This window comes from Sceloporus occidentalis, unplaced genomic scaffold (assembly GCF_023333645.1).
Source record: "Sceloporus occidentalis isolate IW3139 unplaced genomic scaffold, rSceOcc1.0.p SCAF_9, whole genome shotgun sequence".
Classification (NCBI taxonomy): Eukaryota; Metazoa; Chordata; class Lepidosauria; order Squamata; family Phrynosomatidae; genus Sceloporus; species Sceloporus occidentalis.
The window spans coordinates 25,993,507-26,006,467 of NW_028316989.1; the positions used below are offsets into that span (position 1 = coordinate 25,993,507).

Genomic DNA, 12,961 nt, shown 5'->3' on the forward strand with positions numbered 1-12,961 from the left:
GCTCCTCCAGGCACCAGATCCCAGCTCACCTTGGGAGCACAGCAGGGCCAGCCTCGGCCAGTCCTTGGATGGGAGACCGCCAAGAAATCCCAGGTGCTGGAGGCTACATTTCAGACAAAATCATCTCTGGCATTCTTTGCCTAAAAGAGAGAGAGAGATGAATCAACAGGCAGCTTCAAAGTGCAACCCCCTTTGACGCCTCAGATGCTTTGAGCAGCTGTAACTCCACTTCCAATGTTCGTGGGAGTCCAAAGTGACTGGGAGAAAGTGTGGAAATGTGAAAGGTAACCTTTTCAAAAAGTCTCACCAAGCAATTCCAAGGGCTGCTGGAAGGGAGCTCCTCTCAAGGGCACTTGTGCTACAGATAGAAAGGAGCAGAGGCAAGGATGCTGAAGCAACCGCCTCAGAGTTGGGGGGTCAGGGTTCCCACCAAAAGCCCCTCAAGTCATGGATTAAGGCTGACCTGCTCTGCTCCAGATGGACATCACTGTGCATCATGCTGCCATTTTGAAGGGCAACCCACCCTCTTTCCCCCCTGAAAAACTGAATTCCGGATCACTCTGTCTAAGGGTTTCACAGGAAGGCTCACCCTCCAGAAGCCATGATCTGCCCAATCCAAGTTCTCTGGGTTTCAAAGGGTTCAAGTAAAAATGGAATAGTATCACAGAACTGTTACTTTTTCACAGATATTCATTAGGTTTGGAACTGTGACTGGCTTGAATGCGAAACTGATTTTCAGTGACTGTGATTCATTCTGCTACTGAGCTCTAAAATGTGATTTTCACAGAACTACTTTTTCAGTGACTGTGATTCATTCTGCTCCTGTCAGTATCAGTTGTGGCCAGGTCACAAGAACCACTGAAATAACAGAAAATCACTGGTTCAATCCTTGGGTCAAAGGTGCTTCCACTTACCAGTCACAAAAGTAACTACTGCAAACAATTCTGTGATTCTGGATCAGTAGCAGTAGTATGTAGTGTACAGATCACAGAAATCACAGAAAATTACAGTTTTGAATCACAGATATTTTAAAATCACAGTAACAGTTTTCACTGATATCTGTAAATCACAGTTATTCCATTCTCGTGGGCTTTATTAGATGTTGCAACAATGGGTTTTATGGGCAGGGCTTTTTGTAAGCGCAGAAGAGGCATTTGCCTGGCTAGAAAGCACTTGTGGGAAAGAGGCTCCTTGCATTTCGATTGCACTCTGGACAATTAGGAGCTTGAAGCAGTTCCAGAAATGTCTCTCCTCAATTAACTTAAATAAAGAAGAAGAACAACTTAGTAGAATAAACTTTATTTACCGTTTCAGATTCTTCATTGGTTAGACTGAAGTACTGTTACATTCAAATCTATACAGGCAGATCATTCTGAGTTTTATACACACACACATACACAACCCACACACGCAAAAACAAAATAGTATGTAGGCTGAATAGTTAGTTACTTCCATTTCCCTGTCATTCTCTGCCTGAGAGACTGGGTCCAAGGGGGGTACGTACTAGAGATGCCTTAAGACTGCTTTGTCCAGCAAGCGGCAGAGGTCTCTGGGCACTTTCTGGGCAGAATGAAGCCACTGGCCACAGCCCTGTCCTTCTCCATGGCTAGTGGGCAGCCCACCGGGTTTGGTGACCACCCGGCCTCCAGTGTAATGGGCACAGAAAGGGGCTCTGAGAGGAGATCCTCCATCTGGACCACAACCGCCTGGGCAGCAGATCCCAAACTCAGGTAAAAAAAAACCACTCAGTTTAACCATTGTATTAAAAAAAGCTTCATGCTCAACTTGTTCACTGCTAGTTCTCCATAAATTGCACGTTATTTACTATTACTTTGGTTATACTACATTCTATTTGGTTTCTAGGCTAAACACTGAGAAAATGTTTAAAAAGCAGCCAGGTTAAGGGTAGAAGGAGAGAATAAAGTAATGTGTAAACAAATTTCAGGGCCAGGTTCTGCCCTGGGTGCATTCGGCAAAGTGTCACTCACATTTGCACTTATCTGATTGAAAGCTGAAATTGGCCCATCAAACCCTGTAAACATGCCTATATTTTGGTGGTGCAATACTGGAAGGATGGATATGGGAAAGGTGTTTTGCTTAACACTGTGGTATTCAAAGAGCAAAGAGGGGGGGAAACCCCAAAGTGATAGTTCAGAGTTTGAGGAAGGAAAGGTTGGAAATATTGTTTGTTAGACAATTTATCAAAATACAATTTACCCAAAAAAATACACTAATATATAAATTCAGACAGATTCTAAAATAGTCTCGCTCAAGTCCATGCTACTTTCAGTCCCAAAAGTTAAAAAAGTGTAGAAATAGACACATCAGGACTGAGAGCAGAGCGCACAGTCAAGGGAGGGGAGCTTCTCCTGCACAAGGCCCTGCAGGAGCGGCGCCACTCCTGCCTAATTCAAGAGGCCCAAAGCAACACCCCATCATCATCCAGGACTTGGCCCCAAGGGCCCAAGCCCTGCAGAATTCAAGCTGCCAGCAATGCCCACAACCGCAGACAGAGCTGGTACATTCTGCAAAGGCGTCACAGTATGAAAACATTTAAACGTTTTCCTAAAGACAGACAGACAGACGTACAGAGTAAGGTGCTTTGGAAATGCTGTAGAAAGGCCTGACGGCCCAAGAGCACAACCCACATCATGCTACTGTGCCATTTCAGAAGTGAGAGGAGCCATACATGGATGGACAGACGGACGGACGGACACAACTTTTCTTTCTCACAGCTTACACTTTCAGTAGTTCAGAGTGCTAAGAAGGCAAATGTTTTTGTAAGAGGTAATTCAAAGATCCTGTCAGTCTCATCAGAGTTTGTGTTGCACCCACTAAGGGTACAGGCAAAGAGTTTGAAATGCAAAATGCAGTTAAGCATTACTGAAATAACACTTTTTTTTTAAAAAAAAATGATACCATAAAGATTCAATTGCCCTGCAAAAACAGCAATGGATTCCCTGGAATAAATGTGTTTTGCTTGTAAACGTCTTCAAATTGCAGCACAGAAGGAGAGGTACGGCCTGCCTCTGCCCGTGGCCTCAGTCCACACCATCAAACCCCTGAGCGTTTTCTATGGCCATGTGTAACTTGTCCCACAAGTCTTCAAAGGACTCATAGGCAGGCAAGTCCAAGCGGTTAAAGCTGCGGGAGAGAAGAAAGGCACCAATGAAAGGCCAGGAGAAAGCAGGAGGCATGGGGCCCGAGTCATGTTGCCCATACAGGCATATTTACCAAGTGTGAGCTCTTGGCAGCTTCTCTGGGGTGCCCCACTGCTCAATAGTGAACAACTGTGGTCCGTTTGAGCCTGCAAGGAAAGAGCGAGAGACTCAGTTTGGAAAGAAATGTTACTTTCACCCGAGAGATGACCGTAAAGCCCTTTCACACCACACAATTACAGTGTGATGACTCCACTTTAACCGCCATGACAGCATTCAACAGAATCTTTGGGTTTGAGACTGGGGATGTACTAGAGCTCTGTGGCACAGAATTCTCAGCATTCCTCCCTAAACTGCAAATCCCAGGATTCCAGAATGGAGCCATGGCAGGTAAAGTGGAATTGCAGCACTGCAATATGTCTCTAAGTAAAAGAAAGGAAAGCAAAAAGAAAAAGAAAGTCCCAGACAAAAGCTCTGAAACCCTGGGCCCTTGTGGGTTGATGGAGGTGGGTGAGTGGGGTGGAGGCACAGAAGCCCCCTTTCCTGCTCTTTGCCCCTTTTCCTTGGAAATAGCCATTCCTTGCTTTTTTCTCTCAGCCATGTATGTGGATAATCTGCAATGTGTAGCATGGAAAGGGCCTTGGGAACCCCCAGAACTGCATCCTTTGATCCCAGGGCCCCCAGTTGGAGGCCTTTGCCTTCTCAACTTCGCACCCAAAGCCCACTTGTCACACACAGGGCAGGAGAGCAGCCTTAAAGGGCTGCCATAACGCTCAGTCAACAAACGTGATCAGATGTATACAGTTGAGACGGACAGGTTGCTCACCTGTAACAGTATTTCTTCGAGTGGTCATCTGCGAATACATACAAATGGGTTTCACTGCGCCTGCGCAGTGCTGTTCGGAAACATCTGGAATCACTGGGCAAAGTTTACTTTGCAACATATAGAAACTTTTTGGCAGTAACTCCGCCCACCCGTTATAAGGCCCCTGCCTTCCCGCTCTTTCCCCAGTTCCGCAATTTTTCCGCCAAGCAGGCGATGGAAAGAGTCAATAAGAGCAGGACACTGAGGGGATGGACGGGTGGGATTTGTATGTATTCGCAGATGACCACTCGAAGAAATACTGTTACAGGTGAGCAACTTGTCCTTCTTCTTCATGGTCTCTGCAAATCATACAAATGGGTTTAGACTGACAAGCTTAGTTATGCGGCGGAGGGAGTGTCCTGAAACCAAAGCTATGGTAAACTAAGAGTATATTTATTGCAACAATAAACACCTTGAACCATAAAAAGAGTCAGTCTTTTGTTCATGCACAAAAACTCAACACAGCAATAACACTGCAAAACATGAGAAGGGGATCAAAGGTCATGCAAGATCGGTCCCATTGGAATTGTGCAAATCAACATTCAACAACATTCAACAGAATGTAAAACAGTGGCATTATGTACATAAATGCTGACAACACAAACCATCAGTAGTGCAATCAATGCAACCCTGAAACCAACACAGCCCTCCCGAAAGCTGCGTCTCGGATGGCTCTGGCATCCAGCCTATAGTGTTTTATAAAGTCAATGGCTGGGACCAGACAGCAGCCTTACAGACATCCTCCAAGGGAATGCCCAACAGGAATGCAGAGGATGCTGACACTGCTCTTGTGGAGTGGGACCGAACCCTGCCAGGGAGAGGTTTGCCCAGCAGTTCATAGCAGAGGTGGATGGTACCAGCCACCCATTTGGAAAACCTCGGCGCTGACACGGGCAACCCCTTCTTCGGTTCCGAGTTGCATTGGAAAAGTCTCTCGGACCGACCGGAGGCAGCAGTTCTGTCCTGGTAAAACGCCAGCGCTCTCCTGACATCAAGAGAGTGCAGGCTTCGCTCCGCATCCGAAGTCGGATTGGAAGCGAGGGTAGGCAACACAATGTCCTGGCACATGTGGAAAGCAGACACAACCTTAGGGAAGAAAGTAATGTCTGTCCGAAGGACCACCTTGTCCTTGTGAAACCTCAGGAAGGGCTGGTCCCTCCACAAGGCACAGAGTAAGCCCGCACGGCGGGCAGAGGTGATGGCCACAAGAAAAGCGGTTTTCCAAGTCAGTAGTCTCAAGTCCGCTGTGGCCATCGGTTCAAAGGGCTTGGATTGGAGTGCGGCCAGCACCGCCTCCAAGCTCCAAGCCGGGGCCGGTACTGACACAGGAGGGTGCAGGTTGGACCAACCCTTCAGGAACCCCTTCACCAGGGGGTCCCTAAAGAAGGAAGCCCTACCCTCAAATTGGTACCTGGAACAAATGGCAGAGAGGTAGCACTTGATGGATGTGAGGCACAACCCCTCATTCAACAGTGCCATCAAAAACTCCAGCACCACTGGAGTGGAAACTTGAGCAGGAGACAAGCCCTTTTGATCAAGGAAGAGGCTAAACCTCCTCCACTTCAGGGTATAGGACCGCTGGATGGATGGCTTCTGCGCAGCCAGGATCACCGTCCTCACCGCGTTCGGCAGTGAGGCTAGGGCTGGATTCTCCAGGCCACAAGCGGCAGGCTCTCGATGTCCAGGTGCAGAATCCGGCCGTCCTGGATCGACAGCAGGTCGGGATGGAAGTCAAGGCGGAGGAAGCATCTCTTGGAGAGGTGGAGAAGGGATGCGAACCAGGGCTGTTTCGGCCACCACAGAGTGATCAGGATCGCATCCGAACGGTCCGTTGTCATCTTGGACACCACCCTGATGACGAGAGGGAAGGGAGGGAAGGCGTAGAGCAGCTCTCCCGACCAAGGGAAGGCGAACGCGTCTCCGAGGGATCCGTCCATTCGCCTTCTGGAGCAGAACTGGGGACAGTGGCTGTTCCATTCGGTCGCAAAGAGGTCGACTTGGGGGGTTCCCCACCGATCGAACAGGTCGCTGACCGTCTCCGGATGAAGCCTCCACTCGTGGCACACCAAAGGGGATCTGCTTAGGCGGTCCGCCAACTCGTTGTCCTCTCCTGGAAGGTGAATCGCCTGGAGGAGCACCTGCCTCTGGATGCACCAGTCCCAAATGCGAAGAGTAATCTCGAGCAGAGTCTTGGATCTGGTGCCTCCCTGCTTGTTGATGTAATACATCACGGTGGTGTTGTCCGTCCTCAGGAGGACCACCTTGCCTGCGACAGCGAATTCGAATGCCCTCAAAGCCTTTTCGACTGCGAACATCTCCAAAGCATTGATGTGGAAAAGCTTGTCCTGGGTCGACCACTTGTCCTTGACAACCAGGTTGTGCAGGTGGGCGTCCCAGCCCTCCAGGGAAGCATCGGTTGTCAAAGTCAATTGAGGCTGGGGTTGATGGAAGTGCATCCCGATGCAGACGTTGCGGCCGTCCAGCCACCATCTCCGTGAAGCGGCCACCTGTCTCGGTACCGTGAGCCACTTGGACGGAGGGCCCTCCATCGGAGAGAAGACTTAGAGTAACCAGGACTGCAGAGGTCGGAGGCGAAGCCTTGCCCACGGTGTCACGAATGTCGTTGACACCATGTGGCCCAGAGCCACTTGGACGTCCCTGGCCCTCACCCTTCTGTGAGAGATGCAAGGCCTCAGCAATGCCACCAACGCCTGGAAACGGTCCGGAGGGAGAAAGGCGGAGCATCTTTCGGAGTCGAGGATGGCTCCAATGAACTTGGCCTGTCTGGTCGGGGTGAAGTGGGACTTCTCTCCATTGACGACCAGTCCGAGGGAGTCCAAAAGGTGCAAGGCAAATGAGACTGCCTCTCGGAGCTCCTGCTGAGAGTCAGCGGCAAAAAACCAGTCGTCCAGGTAAGGGAAGACTCTGTAGCCCTTCTGATGAAGGTATGCCACCACTGGTGCCATGCACTTTGTGAAGACCCTCGGAACCGTGGCAAGGCCAAAGGGGAGCACGTTGTAGTGGTACGCGGTGGAGCCGATGGCGAAGGCGAGGAATCTCCGGTGGGACTCCCGAATTCCGATGTGGAAGTAGGCATCCTTCAAGTCGACCGTCGCGAACCACAGGCCCTGGTGGAGAAGCGGCAGAATAGAAGCCAAGGTTACCATCCGGAACCGGCGGTATTCAAGGAAAAGGTTCAACTTCCTCAAGTCCAAGATGGGTCTGATGCCCCCATCCGCCTTCGGTACCGTGAAGTACCTGGAGAAAAAAGGCCTGGAGCATTGTTCAGGCGATAAAGGGGAGATTGCCCCCTTGTCCAGCAAAGTGCACACTTCGTCGAGAAGGGTGTCCGAGGGGTGAGTGGACATGAAGGGTCCGGTTGGGGGGAGCTCTTGGAACTCAAGGGCATAACCCCTACGGACGATGTCAAGAGCCCAAGAGTCCGTTGTGATGGATGCCCAGGTGTTAATGAAGGGCTGGAGAATGTTCAAAAAGAATGGAGATGGGACGAAGCGCGCAGGAACACTTCAGGATCTTTTCTTGGACTGTTCGGTGTCCTGCCTACGGGGTTTTCAGTACTGGGGAGGGCCGCCTCGCCTGCCAGAAGAGGAGGACGATTGGGAAGGGTACCTGGAACGTTGGGACCCCTGGTGCTAGTATTGGCGCTCCTGGCCATAAGGTCTAAAAGACTGACCTTGAGGCTGCCACGGGCACTGCTTCTTCCGGAACGGTGTCGACGCGGAGGAAGACATGCTGTGCTTCTTGGCCGCAGCCTTCATCTTAAATTTGCGGCTTAGGCGGTCGTCGGTATCTGTATTGAAGAGACCCGAGTCGTCCAAAGGCATCTCTTCAATGGCCGCCTTGACTCCCGGGGTGAGGTCCGTGCCGCGCAGCCAGGCGTGTCGACGGAGCGCCATCGATGCCGACATGGCCCTTCCTACACAGCCGGCCATGTTCCGGGACGCAGTGATAAGCCAGCCGCCGATAGAGTGTGTCTCGTCCCGAATCTCGATGAGCTTGCTCTGAGTGTCGTCGGGGATGTCTGGAACCAAGGGGGAGACACCCTCCATGAGAGCCTGGACGTATGCCCCCATACAGGCCATGTAGTTAATGGCCTTGACGGCAAGCGAGGCTGCAGAGTATGCCTTCTTGGCTAGTCCATCAATTTTGCGGGCCTCACGGTCTACAGGAGAGGTAGCTTGTTTGTGGGTAGAGGCAATCTGGGCACCCTCTACAATAGCTGAGTTTTGTTTAGGTGTGTCGACAGCCAGGCACAGCTTGCGGGGGAGACACGGTAGAGTGATTCTATCTTGCGTGAGGTCCCAACCAGAGAAGCAGGAGTCTCCCAAGACCTCTTGATGATGGTCTCTAGCGACGGCAGGAGAGGGATGGACGGTGGGGTTGGGATCTGGCCATGCACTCGGCGCTCTACTGGGTCCCGAGCTGTCTACTCAGGGTAAGCCAGCTCAATGTCCAGAGCCCTGGACATTTTGATGACATGCTCACTAAAGGTCCTCAAGTCATCCGTGGGGGAAGCTGGCTCTGGATGATGCATGTCCTGTGGAGAATCCTGGAGAGAGAGCTCATCATCAGACGGGGAAGCTGGGGACGGTACTGGCTCCATGTCCGATTCAGTGTCAGACTGGATCGTCAAATCATCTATCCTGGGCTGGTCATGAGGGTTGTTGAAGGACGAGCCCTTGGGTCCAGGTGGGTCGCTGCAGCTTTTGATGTTCCTGCATCTGATAGTTTGGGTGCCGCCACCGAGGCCTTCCCCTTAGGGATCTGGCGATGGCGTTTTTCTTCAAACCTGCGCAGCGCTGTATCCCGAGGGACCTCCATGTAGTACTGGTCCACCTCGGAGTCATAGAAGACCTCAGGATCTTCCGGCTCGACGCCCGAAGCCCGCAGGACAGATGGATGTGGGACCGGGGTCGGGAGCGTCGTCCTCCCGACAGTGAACCTTCATCCCCAGAGTCTCCAAAGGGAGCGGTGGTAAGTCCGCAGAGACTCGGGACCGAACCGCCCTCAATTCTCCCTGACGAGGGCTGCTCCTGGACCTCCGTCCGGGGCCGAACCGCAGCCTGTGGAGTCGGGACCGGTTGGTCCAGAGAGCGGTGCTTAGCACCTGAGCGATGGTCGGCAGACTTAGAAGCACCTTTGGAAGTAGAGGTCCCCTTGGAGGACTCCTCACGCAGTTTCTTTTTCCTTGGAGCCGACGATGCAGACTCTGCGGCCTTGGCTTTCCTCTTCGGAGCCCTTGGCGTCTCTGGAGGGAAGAATGGGTTGTCCTCGAGGTCCACGATCACAGGAGTTCCGGACTTGGGGGACCTAGGCTTGGGAGCCCTGTCTTTAGCTGAAGAAGAGCTGGATTTAGATGTGCCGGTGGTCGGAGCGCGATCTTCCTTTTCCTTAGCCTTCTTGGCCGGTTTGGACTTCTGTGACGAGACGGACGAATCCCGGCCGGTACTGGCCCCGGAGATGGACCTGGAGAGAGACACTGTCCGAGCCATGGAGGCTGCAGCTGTCGAACCCTCAGTCCCCGAGGTTTTGTGGGGGTGCTTCGAGGGCTTGTCGGAGGCACTGGACCTGTCAGGGCCACTGGCCACATGAGAAGACTTGCCAGTGGCACTGGGCCTGTCTGGGCCGCGGGCCACATGGGAAGGTGCAGCGGTCACCGGGGGTGCAGAGACGGCACTCGCAGGGCTCTCTCGGGACTTAGAAATCAAGGGCGCAGTTGCTGGAGAAGGGGCGGAAGCCGGACGGGAACCCTCACCCTGCACCTTACCCTGCGCGATCGCCGAGGTCAAGCGGGACTCCCGATTCTTCCTCGCTTGGGACGTCATGGACCTACACAACTGACAAGCCTTCATGTCGTGGTCCTTGCCCAAGCAAAGCAAACACGACGAGTGGGGGTCCTGAACCGGGAGTTTGCCCCCGCACACATCGCACTTTTTGAAGGGAGGCGACATCTTTCCGGATCGACGAAGCCAAAGGAGAATGCAAGAGCGAAGTCAGACGGTCCGAGGTCGAAGTACAATAGGGAGGTCAGCAAGTAGAATGGTCAAGAACGGTCAGAAGTCAAATAGCCAGTGATTCTGATCAGACTGAGCGATGAGCGAAGTTCCAACAGCAGCTAACGCGGCGGAAAAAAGGAACTGGGGAAAGAGCGGGAAGGCAGGGGCCTTATAACGGGTGGGCGGAGTTACCGCCAAAAAGTTTCTATATGTTGCAAAGTAAACTTTGCCCAGTGATTCCAGAAGTTTCCGAACAGCACTGCGCAGGCGCAGTGAAACCCATTTGTATGATTTGCAGAGACCACGAAGAAGAAAGGATGGATAAACCCTTGTGCTCTGACCTAAACACATTTTAACTCTTTAGCAACCAACCTACGAGGCATGACATTGGCAAATTACAAAAGAGGCAGGGGAGAGGGCACATACCATACAGTTCAGCAAACCCATTCATCGGCACCCGGGACGTGCCTGTCACAAACTGTAGCAGTCTTATGCGTTTCTCCGAATCCATCAGCAGCACCGCCTAGGCAAAGACAGAGAGGTTTGACTGAAAGGCTCCTCGCGTTGCCCTGCTCCAGGGCCCTCCACTTTGTCCAGCAAGCCTTGTTTACTGTCTCAAATTAAAACCCCAGATTAAAGGCAGATTCAAAGGTGAAGTAGTTCTAGTTTCTGGCTGGGTGATTTTGGCTCCTGCTGCACAAAGGAGAATCTGTTCTTCATTCAGGAGGCTGCCAGGACTGAGCTCCCTGGCGCTGAAGCAGAACCCCGTTCCAGGTGGGGCACCAGCCCTCCTTGGCACCCCACCGCCCCACAAAGAAGGAATGTGCTTGGGAAGCTGTATGCCCACTGCCCAACCCTTTGCCACTTGTAGAAGGGTACTGCCCACAGGACTCACAAAAGAGATTCCTGCTTGAAGACTAAAAACTCCCTTTTGTTTTACCTTCCAAAACCACTGAATCACAATGTTATTTGTGTTGTAGCCATTTTTGTATTTTGTGTGCTCCCTCCAATCGTTCACATCAACGTCTCCCAGGCCACACATCAGTAACTATTTCCAAAGAAAGAGAAAGGGAGCAAGAAAGAGAGAATAAGAAAGGAGGTCCCTCAGGAAAAAATATTGTCACACAAAACTGCCCCAAATCCAAGTTTTGGGGGAACCAAGCCTTACCTCAAGTTCATTTTCATCAAAAATTTTGATGAGATCTTGTGGTATAAGTTCAAAAAACCCCTAGAATACAGAAAAGTTTCAAGACAAATTTAGCAATAGCTTGCGTACCCATACTTATCAGTGTTAGTTATCAAAACTATTCCTCTATTTTAATACCTCTTTAAAGGCAGCCATCTGTTTTTGTATCCTGTTCACAAACCGCCACTGTATTACAAGACTGTGAAATGGAAGGAAATATTTAGTTTAAAATGTTATAACGTGGCACTAAACTTAGGGATGATTCATGGCACCCCAAGCTTTTGGGACCCCATCTTACCCCTCATAACTGATATCAAAATACAATAAAATGCACAGGCTAGGTGACCCACCTATGACCGTGTTGTGGACAGCCGGATGCAGACTCATGACAAACCTGGCCTCCTGCACATAGGGGCTAGCAATAGGAATTGCAGGGAACCCGCCCTGTTAGGACATAATAGTTGTAACACACCGAGAGGGAAGTGAGGGGGACCCTGGACAAAGCGTTGTGGATGAGAGCCCATGAGTAAACAATGCAGCGCACTAATCCCTTTTGTTTTCTATTCAGTCCAGTTTCACTCCGTTCTTCCCCATTCAGGAGACCAATCTCAAAGCCATCTTAATCCATTCACAAGCTAGGATGATGCCCCCTAGCTACTTTGAGAGTATAAATATTGGTTGAAATAGTCCCTCATGGGCTCAGTTTGGATTGTGGACCAGTCAGTTTGATCAAGCTCAGCCCCTCGATTTGCCCACCCCTGTTTGTTGCGGCGGCCATTGATCCTTCCCCTTTCCGGATCCCATTGCCTCTACTCACTCCCCCCACCTGTGCCTTCTTGTTAGTTCTTTTGAGCGTGTGTGGACGCTTTGGTGTGCGAGTGTGTGCTGCCTATTCCCCATAATGAAGTTATAATTCATATCTGGAAACTCACCTCTGGAACACTGTGTGATTGCTGACTCTATAAACATTGGGCTTGATCTCTAAGGTTGCAGTTGTCCCAACTGCACTAGAAATCCCTTTCTCAGCTAAGCACAAATTCCCCTAAAGATAAGTATATTGGTTTTGGGAGTCTTCCTTGGACCCTAGCAATTTAGTTAACAACTGCCTGGCCCTAACTGTAAGTCAGATGGGGAAGATGTTCAAGCGTGTAATGGAGAACTGGTGGTCTGCCCTTGTTACTACTACTATCCTCCTCCTCTTCCTCAATAGCCTTGCCTCCCCCTCCTCCACTTGTACTGAAGTGAAGGGGGAGTTTCCCAGGAGAAGGGTAGGCAGGCTGGCCCTAGGAAGGAGGAAAGGTGTGGAGAGATGCAGCCTCTTACTCACTGGATATACTCCTGCTTGTTGTTGTTGGTGACCACCACCTCTGAGCCTCCGCACTTCAATTCGTGTTGATGAGTCTGAACATGAACAGAGAACCAAAGCACACTGAGCACTAGGTAACACAAGCAGGCTACATTAACACCCTCCTCTGCCTCTGCAGACCCTCTGGTGCCATGGAAAAGCCATGGTGGGGTTCAGGCCTATAATACACATGTCTTTGTTGGTGGGATCTGTCAGGACCATGGTAAACAGGTCTGATAAAATGATATGGATGTGGCCACTAGTTGGAGCTGTTGTGCAAGTTATTTACAGCTCTAGTGGCAGTTATATATGTCAGCATTTAAACAGTGCATCACTGGAATGTTGATGCAACTGTCATTCTCAACTGTCACCGAGGGAGAGTGAGACAGT

At 50.9% G+C, this 12,961-nt stretch overlaps 1 protein-coding gene across 7 annotated transcripts in view; it reads right to left on the reverse strand.

Moving 5' to 3' along the window:
- Window positions 1–1,283: 1,283 nt before the first annotated feature.
- LOC149307085 (E3 ubiquitin-protein ligase NEDD4-like) overlaps window positions 1,284–12,961 on the reverse strand; it is a 62,854-nt gene continuing 51,176 nt past the window's right edge. For all 7 annotated transcript variants that reach the window (XM_089538003.1, XM_089538000.1, XM_089537998.1 and 4 more), the window contains 7 exons: window positions 12,554–12,627; window positions 11,365–11,425; window positions 11,209–11,268; window positions 10,981–11,088; window positions 10,467–10,563; window positions 3,235–3,307; window positions 1,284–3,144 (listed from right to left, as the gene is read on the reverse strand). In XM_089538003.1, the coding sequence (XP_089394129.1) occupies window positions 3,042–3,144; window positions 3,235–3,307; window positions 10,467–10,563; window positions 10,981–11,088; window positions 11,209–11,268; window positions 11,365–11,425; window positions 12,554–12,627 (576 nt within the window). In that variant the 3' untranslated portion in view covers window positions 1,284–3,041. The remainder of the gene's footprint in view (window positions 3,145–3,234; window positions 3,308–10,466; window positions 10,564–10,980; window positions 11,089–11,208; window positions 11,269–11,364; window positions 11,426–12,553; window positions 12,628–12,961) is intronic.